The sequence below is a fragment of the Nematolebias whitei genome, chromosome 17 (genome assembly GCF_014905685.2).
Source record: "Nematolebias whitei isolate Nwh7 chromosome 17, NemWhi1, whole genome shotgun sequence".
NCBI classification, from domain to species: domain Eukaryota; kingdom Metazoa; phylum Chordata; class Actinopteri; order Cyprinodontiformes; family Rivulidae; genus Nematolebias; species Nematolebias whitei.
The window spans coordinates 23,429,787-23,442,366 of record NC_056514.1 but is presented as its reverse complement, the minus strand read 5'-3'; the positions used below and the strand labels follow the sequence as shown (position 1 = coordinate 23,442,366).

The 12,580-nt window shown below is 37.2% G+C and overlaps 2 protein-coding genes across 2 annotated transcripts in view; both read right to left on the bottom strand.

Annotated features, from left to right (window-relative positions):
* Nucleotides 1-3,986, bottom strand: part of decr2 (2,4-dienoyl CoA reductase 2, peroxisomal) — a 7,755-nt gene extending 3,769 nt beyond the window's left edge. Inside the window, exons 1-4 of the mRNA XM_037690828.1 lie at nucleotides 3,723-3,986; nucleotides 3,197-3,298; nucleotides 3,018-3,086; nucleotides 94-145 (exon numbers count right to left, since the gene is read on the bottom strand). Of these exons, the coding sequence (XP_037546756.1) occupies nucleotides 94-145; nucleotides 3,018-3,086; nucleotides 3,197-3,297 (222 nt within the window). The 5' untranslated portion in view covers nucleotide 3,298; nucleotides 3,723-3,986. The remainder of the gene's footprint in view (nucleotides 1-93; nucleotides 146-3,017; nucleotides 3,087-3,196; nucleotides 3,299-3,722) is intronic.
* Nucleotides 3,987-8,496: 4,510 nt separating this feature from the next.
* LOC119423437 (retinol dehydrogenase 13) overlaps nucleotides 8,497-12,580 on the bottom strand; it is a 7,063-nt gene continuing 2,979 nt past the window's right edge. Inside the window, exons 2-7 of the mRNA XM_037690827.1 lie at nucleotides 11,828-11,946; nucleotides 11,558-11,713; nucleotides 11,347-11,451; nucleotides 11,038-11,250; nucleotides 10,801-10,902; nucleotides 8,497-8,906 (exon numbers count right to left, since the gene is read on the bottom strand). Coding sequence (XP_037546755.1) covers nucleotides 8,584-8,906; nucleotides 10,801-10,902; nucleotides 11,038-11,250; nucleotides 11,347-11,451; nucleotides 11,558-11,713; nucleotides 11,828-11,946 — 1,018 coding nt within the window. The 3' untranslated portion in view covers nucleotides 8,497-8,583. The remainder of the gene's footprint in view (nucleotides 8,907-10,800; nucleotides 10,903-11,037; nucleotides 11,251-11,346; nucleotides 11,452-11,557; nucleotides 11,714-11,827; nucleotides 11,947-12,580) is intronic.

The following is a 12,580-nucleotide window of genomic DNA, read 5'->3' as shown; positions in this document are numbered from 1 at the left end:
AAAAAAAGAGGCCAAAACAAAGTCATCATATAGATTTATTTATTTATTCATTTATTTTGAGAATTTTAGAAACAATAATAAGAAAGAACCCACCTCTTTCAGCTTGTCCAAGTTTCTGCTGGCAATCACAGTGTCACAGCCATGTCTGTGAAAGAGACAGGATGAAAAGAATAAATGTAACATAGCGGGGTGACAATAAAACAAGCAGAAGGAAGTCATGGTGTAACATGTGGATAAATGGTAGATGAACTGTATCGTACTTATATAGTATTTTTCTATCTAATAAAGATAGTCAAAGCGCTTTACACGACAACCTGTTTTCTCAGTTACCCATTCATACGGCACTCTACTACATCTCTACAAAGCTACGGTAACTATTAAAATACTTTGGCGTTAACTGCGTTAATTAATTAAATTCATTTGAATCTGCAGAGACTAATCAGTGCTGTAGATCACATTCATACACTGACGGGACACACATTGGAGGCAAGGAGGGGTTCAGTGTACTGCCCAGGGACACTTCAACATGTGATTGTTGGTGGAATCGAACCCCCAACATAACATCTTACCTCTCCATCAATCTGGTTTCAGGAAACAACACAGCACAACGAGTGCTTCACTGAAGGTTTTTAATGACATTGTTGAAGCTTTGGATGCTAAGGATTATTGTGCTGCACTTTACTTAGACCTGTCTAAAGCAGGGATGCACAATATTATCTGCATGTTATCAGCTGATATTAGCGTTAAAGTTCAATATTGGCCATTCCATTAAAATAACTTGCCGATATAAAAGGCGCTGTTTTTGCCTGCAGCGGCAGCACAACGTGATGACGTCACATGCGCCTACCTGATCTCACAGCGGAGAGGAAAATTCATAATGTCGGCGGTGTGGAAGTTTTATTTTTCGTTGGTGAGGATGTCAGATTCCAAAGACTTATGGACTAAGTTGAGCCTCGCTACATTGTCCCCAGTCGGAGATATTTTTCTGGCGTAACGTTGCCTGAGTAACAAGACGTCATTTCCAACGTCATCGAGAAGCTAATAGCCAATAGCACAGCTTGTTGGGTGAGTTTTACCACAGACATTTGGACGTCGTGTTAGCCCCGTTAGCATGATTAGTCTTACGGCACAATGGATAGACAAAAACGTTGAACTTAAAAAGGCTGCCCTTCATGCACAAGAGTGCAGAGGATCCCACACTGCAGCTAGGAACCTGGAACAAGCCTTCACAAGTGGGACAGCATCGCAGGTGACTAATGCTAATAAATAACATTCTAACACTTTTCATTTAATATAAGTTAAAGTGCTATGCATATCATATGGCTGTTACTGAATATATGTCACCAGCTCTTACAGCTGTTGCACAATTTTTGTAGCAAATAAGCCTAAATAAGAGAGCTATGTTCTGACAATGGAAAGTATATAAAATATCGGCATCGATTATCAGCCAAATAAGTTTTAACATATCGGTATACCGGCCAAAAATCCTACATCGTGCATCCCTAGTCTAAAGCTTTTGACACTGTGGCTCATGACATCTTATGTCATAAGCTCTCAGAAATTGGTTTCTCAGAACACACCATTGCTTGGTTCTCTAACTATCTCTCAGATTGGAGGCAATGTGTTCAACATAATGGTACTTCTTCCAGTTATTTAACAGTCAACAATGGTGTACCACAAGGCTCAGTCTTAGGACCCACCCTCTTTACAATCTACAAAGGTAATGTAGATCAGTGTATCCCTGATGCATCATTACATTTTTATGCTGATGACACAGTTGTTTATTGTCGAGCTAAAACAGTTGCTAAGGTTTTCCAGCTTTTGCAATCTGCTTCTGACCTCATCCAGTCAGATTTGTTCCGTCTCAAACTTGTCCTAAACGCCGACAAAACCAAAGTGATGCACATTTTAAACAGGAAGTCAGTCCCAGCAGTTCTTTCTTTGATTTTATCTTCGAATGGTGTCCCTATTGATTTTGTCGATTCCTATAAATATTTGGGTATCTTGGTCGATTTGCATTTCTCTTTTAAGCTCCGCATGGAAAACTTAGTAAAGAAACTGAAAGTTAAACTGGTTTCTTTTACAGAAATAGATCCTGTCTAACACTAAATGCTAGGAAACACCTTGTGACTGTGACTTTCCTTCCCTCCATTGATTACGGTGACATTATTTGCATGAACGCTCCTACAAGCACCTGCAGATGTTGGATGCTGTCTATCATGGTGCAGTAAGATTCATAACTGGCTGTAACTACCGTACCCACCACTGCACCCTGTATTCACTGGTTAACTGGTCATCATTAACCTCACACATATTCTCCCACTGGTACATTTTCATCTTTAAATCACTTCTTGGTCTGTTGCCTTCATACATCTCCTCCTATATGTCTCTGTGTGAGTGCAGCTACAGCGTGCGCTCTCAGGACATTATTACCTGCAGTGTTCCCTCAATGCAGACTGAACTGGGCAAAAGTGTCTTCTCCTACTCCGCTCCTGGAATATCTTGCTAAAACATCTGAAGCTCTTGACCTTGACCTCTCTAAGTGGCTTCAAACATCTGCCAAGTTCCTGGCAAAAACCAATGCAGACATGTTCCTGTTTTTAGTTTTCTACATCGCCTTACAACCTAGCTGTTTTTTTGTTTGTTTGTTGCATCTTCTTTTAAATACCGTTTTATTTTCACTTGTTATTCTCCATTTGTATGCATCCTTTACGACTGTCTTTTGTTGTCCACTGTTGTCATCACTCTTTGTTGAAAAAAACTGGTCTCTCTTGTAAATGAATCCTGAGGCTCAATGGGATTAACGTGTATAAATAAAGGCTGAATGAAACTCTCCCACTGGAGGACAACCGCGTTAACCACTCAGCCACAGCTGCCCCTGTCTGGATGAGAATATGGAAATGCTCCAGAGACAGAGAGGATCAAAACGGAAGGGCAGAGCATGAATGTAATGCCTAGAATATGTCTTTATATTGTATGATAGTTTGGTCAGTAATCTTACATGCAGTCCTTCTCACCTCATGAAGATCTCGGCCATACGGAGTCCAATTCCAGATCCTCCTCCTGTGATAAAAGCAACCTGATCTCTGAAATATAAAACAGTGTTTACAGATATTATAATGTAGATGCAAGAAGACTGAAGCAACTCATTTAGATTATAAATGGTAGCAGGGAATGAATGGGTTTTCATTCTTACTTGAGTAGATCTGGACTGTAGATGTATGTGTATGAAACCAAGCAGTCATCTGAGGCAACATCTTCAGGAAGCTCCTTTCTTTTTCTTTTGGTCTCCGTCATGCTAAATGAAACAACACTCATTAACACTTAGATTTAACGATGTTAAATCTGTTATGTAAACTAATCTGTAAATGTTAGATTTAACAGCAAATAACACCTGGTGCACAGAGTGTGGAGGGTGGAACACCATCTCACCACATTTATCATCACAAACTGCAGAATATATTGTGTTTGTATTATACTAGAAAATATTTGTAGGAGTTCTGGCACCAAAACATGCACTTTAACATGTTAAGGCTCAGTGCACATTAAACCAACACTTAACATTGCCGACAACTTCTCTGTCTAAAGCTAAAAAAAAAACCTGTATGGTAATTCAGTCAAAAGAAGAGCACACAGACCTGCAAGCTAAGGCTTTAAAAATCACATGAAATGACATTTAACTAGATAAAATCTATTTGCTATAGTCTAAAGTCATAACCTACACTGTGTCTTGTGTTGGTCAGGTCTCTTCCTTTAAATTGTCACGTCGTTCTCGTCGGATTACCTCAAAGAAAACGAACTTCCGCAGCTTCGGTAAAATAAAAATAAAAGCCCAACTCTTCTGCTGTGAAAATTTAACTCGAAGCACTTTCACGGAAACTGCCTACATTTATTACTCCCCTTTACTGACCGCGAATGGCTGTTTTCCCTGTTTTGATACCGCAAAGTCGAACTTCGTACGTGTGTCAACGTCCAGCTCTTTAACCCGGTGCATTGTGGGTAATGGAGTCCCTTAAGGTAGTGTTTCCTCTTTATTTACCCCTATGTGGAGGATGGACTGTGACAAAATTAAATAAATAAATACATAATAATTAAATGTACAATTTAAATATTAAATAGATAATTAAATCATTAAGTATACAATTAAACTATTAAATATACCTTTTTTTTCCATTTACCCTTTATTTATACAGGTAGTGTCACTGAGTCAAGAGAACTCATATTCAAGAGAGACCTGTTTTTGGGAGCAGATGGTGGGGGTTAAGGGCCTTGCTCAGGGGCCCAGAGTGAGGCAAATGAGGGTGGAGGCAGATGTGGGTGTTTCACCTTTTCCACCCACATTTTAATGTTGACGGTACTGGGAGTTGAACCTAAGACTTTCCAATCACAGGCCCATCTTCTCTAGCCTCTGTGCCGCCACTCCCCCAAATGTACCCTTTAAAGTCTTAATTTCATGATTTATTTATTTAATTGTGTCACATTTCACCCTGGGTGAAACTGGCAGTTAAAATAATTTCACTGGAGGGTGCACAAAATTAAATAAATAAATAAATAAATCATGAAATAAAGAAATTGAAAGGTATATTTTATTATTTAATTGTGTATTTAACAATTACATTGTGTATTTGACGATTTAATTATGAATTTAATAATTAAATGATTCATTTCATTATGTATGTATTATGCATTTATTTATTTAATTTGATCGCATTCCATCCTCCGTATATAAGATCAGATGTGACTGCATTGTGCGCTTTTTAAGGTAAATAAGAACGGTTCAGATAATGATACATAATATGTAACAACAATCTCGGTGTTTTATTATGTGGACATTCAGAGACTGATATAACCTGAACTGTCCATCATACACATTGTTATTAGTCTAACATTAATGTACTATGGTTAAAGGGAAATAAGTTTAAAAAGTGACATTACTTTTTGTTTTTCCAGTGACTATTACAAAAAAATTATAATTTAAATTTAAAATTAGATTTTGCTGTTTGATCACGTAAAACCACCAGGGGGAGCTAAATAACCTGCATTATGTTGGTCAAATACTGTTTAAAGGTAAATAAAAATAAACGAGTTTCACATTTTTTGTCTACCAAATAATTAATGAAAAAAAAATCAATCATTATTTTTATCTTAAACTATAAACACCAAAATTTCAGCTGGATTGTAGATGATGTTAACTTTAACATTTTAACAACTGAGCAAAATGACGACAGAAATATTTAAACTGAAGATTTGGCTTGATACAAATAGGCTATTACTTAACGTCAACAAAACTCAAAATACTGTAATGTTATTTGAAAGTAGCAAATTAAATATAAAAGCACAGTTTAAATAAATGGGACTGACATAGAAAGAGTTAATGAAATCTGATTTTTTGTGATAACTGTAGATGAGAGAGTTAGTTGAAAGCACATATTAAATATGTTCATTCCAAAGTATCACGAAGTATTGCAGTGGTAAAGTACTAAATTACCATAGTAATTAATATTCCCAACTGGGACTGTAAAACATCTCAGTTGGGAACAGATAGGAATCACATCTAGGCTGGTGTTTTGCTACTTTTTATTATCTAGATGTCCAAAAAAAAAATCTTTAAAAGGTCCAGTTGATCCAAAATGCTGCTGCCAGAGTTTAATGAGCGTTCGTAGGAGGGATCATATCTCTCCAGTTTTAGCTTCTCTCCATTGGCTCCCTGTCAAATTCAGAATAAAATTGAAAATCTTACTTTTAACATGCAAAGCCCTCAACAACCTAGCTCCATCTTATAAAACAGAGCTTATTGTTCCATTTTTTTCTAACAGAGCACTTTGCTCTCAGACTGCAGGTTTACTTGTGGTTCCTAGAGTTTCCAAAAATAGAATGGGAGGCAGAGCTTTCAGTTATCAGGCTCCTCTCTTGGAATAAAAGTCCAGTTTCTGTTTGGGAGGCTGACACATTGACTACGGGTACTTTTAAGATTAGGTTTAAGTATTTCCTTTTTCATAAATCCTATATAGTCAGGGTCAGCTTGGGTTTCCTGAGCTATCCCTTAGCTATGTTTCTTTAGGCTTAGACTACTGGAGGACAAACTGACCACTTTTTCTTCACTCTGCTGCTGTTTTTACTTGCTCTATACTCTCCATGTTCTGTGTTTGTCTCTACTTCCTGTCTCAAACTCCAGCTGGTCGAAGCAGATGGCCGTCCTGAGCCTGGTTCTGCTGGAGGATTCTTCCTGTTGAAGGGAGTTTTTCCTTTCCACTGTTGCCTTTGTGCTTGCTCAGGATGGGAGACTGTGACAAAATGAAGATTCAACACAATCTGCTGACTTCCTTAGATAGAACATTTTTATTAATTGGCTTTTTTTAAATGTATATTAATGTTTCTGTTCAGTGCCCTGAGATGATTTCTGTTGTGACTTGGCGGCACCACATAAATACTGGTAAACTGAACTGGACTGAAACCATCATGATGATTATAACTGGCATTGTACTGTATGTAATGTGCATATTGTCTAGTATTGTTTTAAAGATTTATTTTATTAAATAAACTGGATGAATATTGATTGGTAATTGGTGAAGAGGGGGTCAAATAAAAAAAAAAAAAGCATGTACTTCTTCCCACTCCTTTTCCATCTGTAAGCTAAAAGAATTGGGGAAACGGTGATTGTAATTAATTTTACTTTTGTCTACTTTTTCATTCTTTTTTAATTCTGCAATTATTCTTTTTGTCTTTTGTTGTTCGCATAATCAAAATTAACTGGTACAAACAAATAAAAGGCATTATTTTAGTTAGAATATGTAATACTAGGTACAGTGTGAAAACAAAAAACTTGGGCCTGAATCTTCTATCTTTAAAGACTGGGCCTGACAGTACAGACTGAAATGTTTTGATACCATATTCAAGAAAACTAAAGTGTGACTGTCCAAAGAGCAAAGAAAAAGCATGTGATCTTGGTGCTCTTCTACAATTTCAGCCATCTTCTATAATGGAACCAGCTTGGGTCTCCACCTGTAAGCCAACACTGAATAAAACAATCCAGGGTTTCCAGTTTCAGAGTCGATGCTGATCAGAGTGCATTAGTGGCTCATCTGTGCTTTGGGAGTCACCGTAAGAAAAAAGCTCTTTGCAACAGATCCCACGAATAATCATTTGTCAGACATGCATCAATGGATGTTTAAGAGCATCAGGGGTGTAAGATGAGTGCTTTGTAACTGGATTTGTTTTTCTGAGTCATCCACAAAAGTGCTCATTTTATTGAGCTGGTCTAAACTTTTAAGAAGCACAAACTTTGTATTTTTACAACTTTTGTTAACTGGTTCATTCTATAGATTTTGATTTCACATGAAAATCAATTAGCAGCATATTCTTTAACATTACAAAGTAGTCAAATGTGGTAAAGCTGTAACCAAGTATTTTATTGTTTGACAGGCAGGTGGTGGTAAAAGTCTAGATTATTCTTTTGAATTAAGAAAACACCATAGCATAACTAATAAAATGAACTCTTGGCAAAACTACACTGGCTCATTGATAAAAGTGACAAAAAAAAAAAAAAAAAAATACCACCTGAGCTCTGTTCCTTTGGCCAGAAAAAGTCACAAAAATTAGACCAACATAAGAAAATCAACTTGGAGTTTTTCAAAATACATCTGAACCAAAGATTTCCAAAAACAAGTGGAAATAAGGAGCCAATCTTTTCCACAAGAACATAATTTCCACAGTGAGGTACGGTAGAGGAAGTATCATACTGTGGGATGTATAGCAACCAACAGCTGAAAGAAAATGTTGTCATAAAAAAAAAAAATGAATGGAAGGATTGTGATAAAGGCAAGCACATAAAAAAAAATAAATACATTTATGGATTCCAGGTTTTTTTATTTGTCATTCACACCCCATGTGGTACATGTGGTGGTGTCTTTCAAGGCCAAAATCTGCTACAAAGTCCAAACCTTTGCATCAATGAGAATATTTTAAATGAATTAACTTTACAATTTGGTATTTATAACTCTTATATGGCAAATTCAGATAAATCAATGTGATTGACTTTTGCAAATTAACTTTCAGAACAGAAAAGAAAAATAATAAAATATTTTTCAAGGCACATCTAACAGTCTAAATGAATTTTGCTAACATGCAAGAATATGTAAGATTTTATTAGTGTAACAAAATTAATCCTTTTCATTGGATCTTCTTGTAAATGGGCTTCTGAGCACTTTTTTAAAACTGTTTTATGAAGAAAAACTGTCATTATTTGCATTAAATTCTTCTATTTTAGTTCCTTTCTGGACCATTTTATGTGACACAAAACAGGGCAAAGAAGAATAACAGACAAAAGACAAAAAAATGAATATACGATTTAAACCCCTGAGTGCACCGCAGTAATTAAATGAGATGTTTTTTGCTTCGCCTCTGAGTTTAGCTTTTTTACTTATTTATGAATTCAAAGTCCAATACTCCTCTTTGAGGCAAATAATGGCAGAAGAATCATTACACAGGTCTCCACATTCAGAGTCTCCGACTTTTAACTGTTTCTAAAAACCTGGATCAGGTCAAAGTTCCTTAGCCTCTGCTGGCTCAGAGGTGTGAGCAGACCTAAGGTCCGGCAGGTCTGTTGTCTGGTTTGGGGCTCTGCACGAGTCTCTGTGCTGGATCTGTCCGTCCAGCTTCACTCTGAACTTCTGCTGATGGGCTTGACAGGCTCGGCTGTCCTTGCTCCTGCAGACCCACCAGCCTGCTGCTGACCTCCCACAGCCTGCGAGCTGTCTCATCATCCAGGGCCAGAGGGGCTGGTTCCTTTTCAGTCATCACATCATAGTACTGCCCAGTCACCCCCTCCATTTCCTCGGCCACAGCCAGATAGACACTAGGCTGGGCCCCCAGCTCTGGACTCTTCACCAGCAGGGAGAAAAAGGGACCTGTGGATAAAAAGGTCTAAACATTAAACCATTCCACAACGGAGGACGTTCATCAGAGCCAATTTAATACAACCACTACCAGATATTCCCAAAAAGTTGGGAGGTTTTGTACAAATTTAATAAAAAAGAATGCAAATCTGAAAGTTTGCAAATCTCATAAACTTTTATTTTATTTTTTATGGAACATAGTATACATAACAAATGTTTAAACTAAGTACCTGCACCATTTTGTGGAAATACGATGGCAATTTTCCATCCATTTATATTTCCATAGCCTTCCAAACATTTTTTGGTTGTAGAATATAAAAACAAAACCTCCCAAAAGAGTAATTTAAAAAAATCATTCTTAAAATAAAATAAGCCAAAACATTAAATCTGTTCCTGCCTCAACTCATTTTGTTAAGTCACATTCAATTCTCCAATAAATCTTCATTACCTCTTTTAAATAAAAAGCCAAGTTTTGACATGTTGTCTTTTAGCAATTAAAAATAAAGCATTCAAATGATCTTTAAATAGCATCATGTTTTCAATAGACAGAGAAGTATAACCTATTTTGAGAGTTGTTTCAGGAGTGGCAGTAATTTTACACCCATGTTCTTGTCAAGGGGCACAATTCCATCACCATATTTTGATTGTACTTTGATTGCAATTTATTTAAGGATTAGTAAGACATGCTGTCATACTGGTAGAAGAACTTCTGTAATGCAGGTATGAACAAATCTGAGCTTATTAGGACTCTCTGTTACGCGTCTGTCAGCAGAAGAGCTGAAGATACAATAAAATATGCCAATTACTGACCCCATCTCATTGTTTATCTAACAATACTTCTATCACAAAAATAGAATAATGGGGAAACAATTCTATAGAAATTTTAGTTTTGATAATTGAAATTAAAAAAAAAAATTATTCTAATACTTATGGACTCCTTAATATGAACCATCTTTAATTGAAGGCAATTAAAAAAATTTTTTTAAGTAGCAACGCACCGATCCAATATTGGTATCACTATAAATATCGAAAAATTCTTGAATTGGTATCGATAGAGGTGCACCCATGCTAGTATATATATCAGAAAAAACTTTTGATCGGGTATCGGTGATAATGTGACCGATCCATAAGGACAGGAACTGATTGCTGTTTATTTTAAATATCTGCCAACCAAGCTAGTGGGGCTATTGTTTTTTCCTCTTATTATATAGCTCCTTTATTTTTTATTTTACATTATATTTAGAATTGCTGAACCATTTGAAAGGTTTGTTGAAGTTTATTATTTTTCATGTTTGACCAAAGTTGTCAACTCATTGTTTCGGTCAGTTTCAGTATCTTTATTATTATTTATTTTGCACTGGATGTTACACTCATAACTGCACTGACTGAACAAATTAAAGTTGTGTTGTTTTTACATGTTTGACCAAGCTCGTGAAGCTATTGGTGTATTTAAATGTGCTGTACTGATGCAGAGTTTTCAAAAATTTTTTAATTCAGTACATTTATGTTTGTGTAAAAAAAAAGTTTTAAGTTAATTCAGCACTGCTTTTCTGTATCACATCCAATACCAAACTATTATATCGGTATCGGTATCGGAAGTGAAAAAGTGGATCGGTGCATCCCTATTTTTAAGAAAAGTGTACTGAGTGCTACATGCAGGAGAAGCTTAAGAATGTTTCCCCCATAATTATTATGTTATCTGAAATCTGTCAAAAATAAACTTTCCAAACTGCACTCAAACAGTTAATATTAACTGTTACATACGCTGAAAATATTATTAAATTATGAGAAACTGATGTCTGATACCAGAGTCTACACAGCTTAATCCAGCTGTTACTGTTGCATTAGGTGAGCATGTATTGATTGGTCTGAACTCAAAGTTCAGCAGAAGAAGAGAGCTACTCACTGAGCGCCGAGCTGGAGAACCGTGATTGGTGCAGACCGGTGTGTCTCCCGAGCTCCGTGGCAACGACTCCTGGGTGTACAGCATTCACTGAGACCCCTGTGCCTGTTACACACACGCAACCACACACACACACACAGAAAGCATTGTTGAAGCCCATCCATTGGCTAATTATAAACAGGAACATGGACTGTACTCCTTCCCACACATGCCCACAGATGCAGCAGCGTGTTTGCTCGCCTTCTAACCGCTTGGCGAGCTCTCTGGTGAACAGAACATTGGCAAGTTTGCTCTGACAGTACGCCTCCTTGGTATCAAACTTCTTCTTCTCCCAGTTCAGGTCCTCAAAGTCAATCTTTCCAACAATGTGGGCGAGTGAGGCCAGGTTGATCACTCTGCTGGGGGCAGAGTCTTTCAGCTTGTCCAACAAGAGATTTGTCAACAAGAAGTGGCCTGGGGGAAGGCACAAACTTTGCATCAGTTATAGGAAAAAACTGGTTTCTCATACAAACTTTAGACTCTTCTAGTTGTTTCAGCTGAAATAAATACCTAAATGATTAACTCCAAACTGCATGTCAAAGCCGTCCTCTGTCTTCCATGCTGGACACCTCATGACCCCCGCATTGTTTATCAGTACATCCACCCGATTCTCTTCTGCAATAAAGGCAATACTTTAATTATTAAGTTTTCTTTTTTCTTTGATTGTAAACAAAAAAAAAAAAAAAGGAAAAAAAAAGAGACTATGCTTGATTTCCATCACCTCTGTTTATTTTCTCTGCAAACTCTCGGACAGACTTCATGGAGGCCAAGTCGAGGTGGCACGCATAAACGTGAGGATTTAGCGTTTTCCCTCGTATGTCCTTTGCCGCTGCATCACACTTCTCCATATCACGGCATCCCATGATGATCCGACCCCCTAAAGATGTAGGAAAAGAAAATTGTGAAAGAAAAAAAATAAACTGCTTCAGATTTAAACTATTGTGTCTTCCTGGAACAAATCAAAGACAAACAGTTAGTTATGTCTCTGCACCTCTTTTTGCCAGTTCTTGAGCCGTTGCCTTCCCAATGCCTGTGTTAGCGCCTGTTATTACTACGGTTTTTCCTTTAATTGTGGCCTTACTGGGACACCGGCCTCCACCCAAATGGTTTCTAAAATAACACATGAAACAAAGTTTATCAGTACATATTTTCAGGCATTTTAAATTTCAACACAACGTATAGCATATCAAACAAGAAGTTAAAAGTCTAATTAATGCATTGCTTAAAAAAAAAACTCCTTATATTGAAAACCCAAAGGTTAATCTGTAGGAGTTGTGGTTTTGTCCCTGGTGTTGTGTTTATATCTGTGTTCCCCCTGACCCTCTGTTTCTCTTTATAAGGTTTGGGTTGCTCTAGTATCTAGCCTCATCTTGTGTCGTGTTCATGTCTTGCATCCTCTTTCTCCTTCTCTGGCATCTGTGATTACTCACAGGTGTCATCACTTGGTCTAATTGGTGTTTCCTGTATATAAGTCTGTGTCGCTGTGTTAGTCCTAGTATTGTTATCTGTTCACTGGTGATGACCCGTTTGTATTGTGAGTACTCCCCTGTTCATTCTATGTTTTGTTGCCCCGTCAGCTCTTTTGTTCTGTTAATAAATTCTTTATTTTACATTATTCTGAGTCCTCGCCTGCACCACTGGATTCACGAGCACCAGCCGATTGTGACATGATCATGATCGCCTTTAGCTTTGATTATGGCATGCATTCACTGTGGCATTATTTCAATGGCTGAAGGGGGGGGGG